The following is a 5221-nucleotide window of genomic DNA, read 5'->3' on the forward strand; positions in this document are numbered from 1 at the left end:
TGATTCTTAAGGCGTCTGCATACTAGGTTCGGTTTGCTTCTAGCTAGCCTCTGCCGAGTCCCAAACAAACGTATGTTCCAGGTTTTTCAGGGGAAATGGAAAGAGAGCCAAAGATATGTTATAACTAACCCAAGATAGACCAGATCCTGTCGTTTCCAATGGGAGCAAATTGATCATTTTGGGCAGAACAAGCAAGGAGGTGGGCAGAGCCAAGAACGAGCTAGCGAGTTCCTATTGCCTCGTTCTAGCATTTATTTGTATATTTCCGTTAGGGAATGCCTACTCTGTGAAGGGCGTGTGTCCAATAACTCAATTCACCCTTGCACTCCTATACAACATACTTTTTTAGAAACTTTGGCAACGGGTAAAGTCTACAAAACGTAGTCCCCTCTGTTTGTAACAGATTCTAGTTTTCGAAACAGAAAACTGTATTGAGATCAAATATTTAATCGATGAGAAAATTTGCAGAATGTCGGCCAAAATCCATCTCGCTCCATCTTCTCCCACTGCCGGTCACTGGGCTTCCCCTCATCACCATATTTGGTAGTGAGTGGATTATTTGTATTTTCACACAAATTAAGCCAAACAAAAACTCACTAAATCTTCTGAAATACTTTTTGTACATACTTGCACGAATTGAGTGTGAGATTGTGTTGCATTTATACATCCAGTTAAATATATGGCTAATCTGTGAGAGAGCCTTTGACAAGACTTCTGCTTTTGGACATTAACAAGGTGACACTCCATCTTAACTCCTCTTCCACATTTAGTGGATTGGTTGAACAGTGCAGAAAAGGCTCTCCTCCGACAGTTATTTTTTCTTCTCATCAAGACCAGCATGTTTAAATTCTATTTAACCTTTATTTTAACAGGGAAGACACATTGAGACCTAGGTTTATTTTTCAAATGAGCCCTGCATAATACAACATAAATATACACATTATATATATATATATATTATATATATATATATATTCCTTTCAGGCCCACCCACTGGGGAGCCAGGCCCGGCCAATCAGAATGAGTTTTTACCCACAAAAGGGCTTTATTACAGACAGAAATACTCCTCAGCTCATGAAACATGGGACCAACACTTTACACGTTGCGTTTATATTTTTGTTCAGTATAGTTTCAGGCGTTTCTTTAATGCCTGCTACATTAGGTTAGCTCCTAGCAGAACCTGGCTAGGCGACATGAACATCTGTGCCTCGCATACTCCTTTAAAATACCTTCTCTAAGAAAACTAGAAAAAGCGGAAATAGTACTTTGTCCCTCTTGAGACGCCGTAGCCTCATAATGGTCAGAATTCATCTAAGATAACTAAAGAAATCTGTAACAATTTTACATCTAACTAAGATGTTTGGGTGCCGTATTTCTCAAGTGAAAAAATGTGCATGAAAACGATTCGTATGTCATTGAATGAAAACATACACTTCATTGAAGAATCCCTACTGTTGACCAATCACCGACAAACAGGCTACCAAACTTCGGCTTGCTTCAGGGAAAAATATTGTGTGCACGAACAGCCAAAAAAAACCTTGATGAAGACCCAAACTTCACAAAAACGTCACAAAATGTTGTCACAATATATGAACGAACTGTTTTGCATGGGAATTATACGGACGCCTTTAGTGGTGCTAAAAATGTCTTAGGGTTGCCTAATGTCGTTATCTTTGAAATCATTTAGAAGTAGTGACGAAGGCCATGGTTCACTTCTGTATCGTTAGCCCCAAATGGCACCCAAATGCTATTTAGTGCACTCCTTTCGATCATTGCCCATAGTGCTCTGGTCAAAAGTAGTGCACCATATAGGGAATAGGGTGCCATTTGGGATGCAAAAGGAAAGAGAGATTGCATCATCTCCCTGCCTTAAAAATGTCTCAAATTTCACTGTCAGAGAGAGTGTTTCTGAGAAACAGGAATTCCTGTGTGAAAGGAGAAGCAGGGAAAAGAGAAAGCAGCTGAGAGACAAGGGAACCCCCCCCCCCCCCTCTCTCTCCCCCTCTCCTTGGATGACTGTCATATAAATTCAGTATAAATACAAGCCAAGCTCTATTCCATTCACAACTTCCATCACTTCTCTCCTCCATTCACAACTTCCATCACTTCTCTCCTCCATTTAAAACTTCTATCACTTGACTGAGCTGTCCGTCCAGACTCTTGAAGAAACTGAAGAAGCAGTATCCATGACCAACACAATGACATCAACGGTCCTCATCAGCTTCCTGGCCTGTCTGATCCTGGTCAATGTTGAAGGTAACATCTCTGAAATGTCTTGAATTATTATCTTTATTAGAAATCTGCAGCATATGAAGCGACTTGCAATGCCAGGGAGGAGTGTGGTCAAATATTAGGGTTTGATTTCTGAATGAAGAGTTCAGTACTTAGCTGCAATAATGCCATAACCAAACATGCCATAACCTTTTCTTGTCATCCCCAGGCCAGGTGGGTCATTCTAAATCTCGGTGCCAGTGTCTGAATGGAATGGTGAACCGTGTAAAACCTCTTCTCATTGAGAAGCTTGAAGTGTACGCCCCAAGCCACTCCTGCCAGCACATGGAGATCATGTAAGAAATCTGTTTGTCTGTCTGTCTGTCTGTCTGTCTGTCTGTCTGCATATTGTGCCTAGCTTACTAGATGGACATAATGGTAAATGTTGCTATTTCTTTTTAACCAATTGAGATTATTTACACCTGCTAGTAAGATAATATTATTTCTCTATATGCTCAGTTGGAAAGTTGTGATGGCTAACTTCTAACAATACTCTCCCTCTACTTGTGTGTTCAGTGTCACTCTGAAAAACGTAGAAGGGAAAAAGTGTCTGAATCCAGAGGCTCCAATTGTCAAGAATAACATTGAGAAATGGATGAAAAACCAAAGGTGAGGACTACATATGCAAACTTCATTACAAATTAAATACACGGTAACTCAGTACATCAGTATTATATCAGTACATCAGTACATCAGTACATCAATACATCAGTATTATATCAGTATAGCAATACATCAGTATTATATCAGTATATCAGTACATCGGTACATCAGTATTATATCAGTATAGCAATACATCAGTATTATATCAGTATATCAGTACATCAGTATTATATTAGTACATCAGTACATCAGTATATCAGTACATCAGTACATCAGAAAATCAGTACATCAGTATTATATCAGTATTATATCAGTATATAAGTACATCAGTACATCGGTACATCAGTACATCAGTATTATATAAGTACATCAGTATTATATCAGTACATCTGTATATCAGTACCTAAGTACATCAGTATATCAGTACATCAGTATATCAGTACATCAGTATATCAGTATATCTTGAATCTGTGTTTATTAGTAATTGTATTAATAATACATGTATTGATGATGTAAGTATAATGATTGTTTTTTCCTTTCAGGAGTGTGCAGTAAATCTGTGAACTAATGACACCAGTTCCATTGAGAACTTGATGGAACAGAGAGCACCATGAGAGGGTGCTATTCCTGAGGAATGACCACAGTTGAGTCAATGCACTGAAGACTGCCTGAATATATGTTTACACTGTTTAATGGTAATTAGAGAGTCGTTTTTTTTTATTTACAAAATTAGTATATGTTACACAATATGACTTACTAGTTGAGAGACATTTCTAGAATTTCCAATGGAAACTTAAATAGGCTGGCATTTTGTTTTTTTAGGTCAGTTTCATATTTTCTTGAATTATGAGATGTTCATTGTTCATTTATGCAATTGAAAATATAAAAAGCATGTAAATATGTAAATATATGTTTTCAGTTTGAAATGTCAAGAATTAAAATGTTTTACATTTTGTAAAGTTATCAAAATGATCAACATCTGTGTAAATACTGTATATTCTGTATGTATTGTTTACATTTTCTATCAAATTAATAAAGAAGCGTTTGACTTTACTTTTTGTTCTAGTTTTCCTCTGTTCACCTAGACTTTTGATAGCACAGCAAATGTCACTATAATGATGATAGTCAAATGACAGATTTTGTAGAGTGGGATTTCTTCTAGAACACAGCCTAAATGAACACATTATCTAGAGTGGGATGTCTTCTAGAACATAGCCTAAAGGAACACATTATCTAGAGTGGGATTTCTTCTAGAACACAGCCTAAATGAACACATTATCTAGAGTGGGATGTATTCTAGAACATAGCCTAAAGGAACACATTATGTAGAGTGGGATGTCTTCTAGAACATAGCCTAAAGGAACACATTATGTAGAGTGGGATGTATTCTAGAACATAGCCTAAAGGAACACATTATGTTGAGTGGGATGTCTTCTAGAACATAGGCTAAAGGAACACATTATGTAGAGTGGGATGTATTCTAGAACATAGGCTAAAGGAACACATTATGTAGAGTGGGATGTCTTCTAGAACATATGCTAAAGGAACACATTATGTAGAGTGGGATGTATTCTAGAACATAGCCTAAAGGAACACATTATGTAGAGTGGGATGTCTTCTAGAACATAGCCTAAAGGAACACATTATGTGGAGTGGGATGTCTTCTAGAACATAGCCTAAAGGAACACATTATGTAGAGTGGGATGTCTTCTAGAACATAGCCTAAAGGAACACATTATGTTGAGTGGGATGTCTTCTTGAGAATAACTCAAAGGAACCCATTAAACACATCTGGAAATCATGATCAGTCTTAGCAGCTACACATGTATAGAGCATTCATAACATCTTCATAAACTACATAGGTGCTTAATAAATATTTATAAGCAAAGTCATACTGTATAAAGGGTGACATAGGTCACTACATATTTTCCTACTAGCTCTGAATTTGCTGATAACTACTTTATTGAGAAAATGTGTACTTACTACGACTGTAATATGGGGTTGTCTCACCGAGCTATCTTAAGATTAATGTACTAACTGTAAGTCACTCTGGATAACAGCATAAATGTTAAATGACTAAAATGTTAAAATGTCAAACAGAAAGAATAATGTTGAAAGGGTTTGTTCTACTTTACTCATTCTAGTTATACCCAGATTATGTATTTATTTACCCTTATTTTACCAGGTAAGTTGACTAAGAACATACAGTTGAAGTTGGAAGTTTACATACACCTTAGCCAAATACATTTAAACTCAGTTTTTCACAATTCCTGACATTTAATCCTAGTAAAAATTCCCTGTTTTAGGTCAGTTAGGATCACCACTCTATTTTAAGAATGTGCAATGT

The 5221-nt window shown here is 36.8% G+C and overlaps 1 protein-coding gene across 1 annotated transcript; it reads left to right on the plus strand.

The window, feature by feature from the left end:
• Positions 1–2065: 2065 nt before the first annotated feature.
• LOC311144946 (C-X-C motif chemokine 11-1-like) lies at positions 2066–3926 on the plus strand. The gene is made up of 4 exons (XM_084181135.1): positions 2066–2256; positions 2441–2567; positions 2788–2880; positions 3417–3926. Exons 1-4 carry the CDS (start codon positions 2187–2189, stop codon positions 3427–3429), a joined length of 303 nt encoding a protein of 100 aa, XP_084037261.1. The 5' UTR covers positions 2066–2186; the 3' UTR covers positions 3430–3926.
• Positions 3927–5221: the final 1295 nt, after the last annotated feature.

The sequence above is a fragment of the Coregonus lavaretus genome (genome assembly GCF_964263955.1).
Source record: "Coregonus lavaretus genome assembly, chromosome: 17".
NCBI lineage: Eukaryota > Metazoa > Chordata > Actinopteri > Salmoniformes > Salmonidae > Coregonus > Coregonus lavaretus.

Excerpts from the sequence above, each read along its gene's own strand:
- LOC311144946 (XM_084181135.1), top strand. The coding sequence starts at position 2,187 with ATGACCAACACAATGACATCAACGGTCCTCATCAGCTTCCTGGCCTGT. Across the intron at positions 2,257-2,440 it reads GATCCTGGTCAATGTTGAAG|GCCAGGTGGGTCATTCTAAA; the intron begins GTAACATCTCTG and ends TGTCATCCCCAG. Across the intron at positions 2,568-2,787 it reads TGCCAGCACATGGAGATCAT|TGTCACTCTGAAAAACGTAG; the intron begins GTAAGAAATCTG and ends TTGTGTGTTCAG.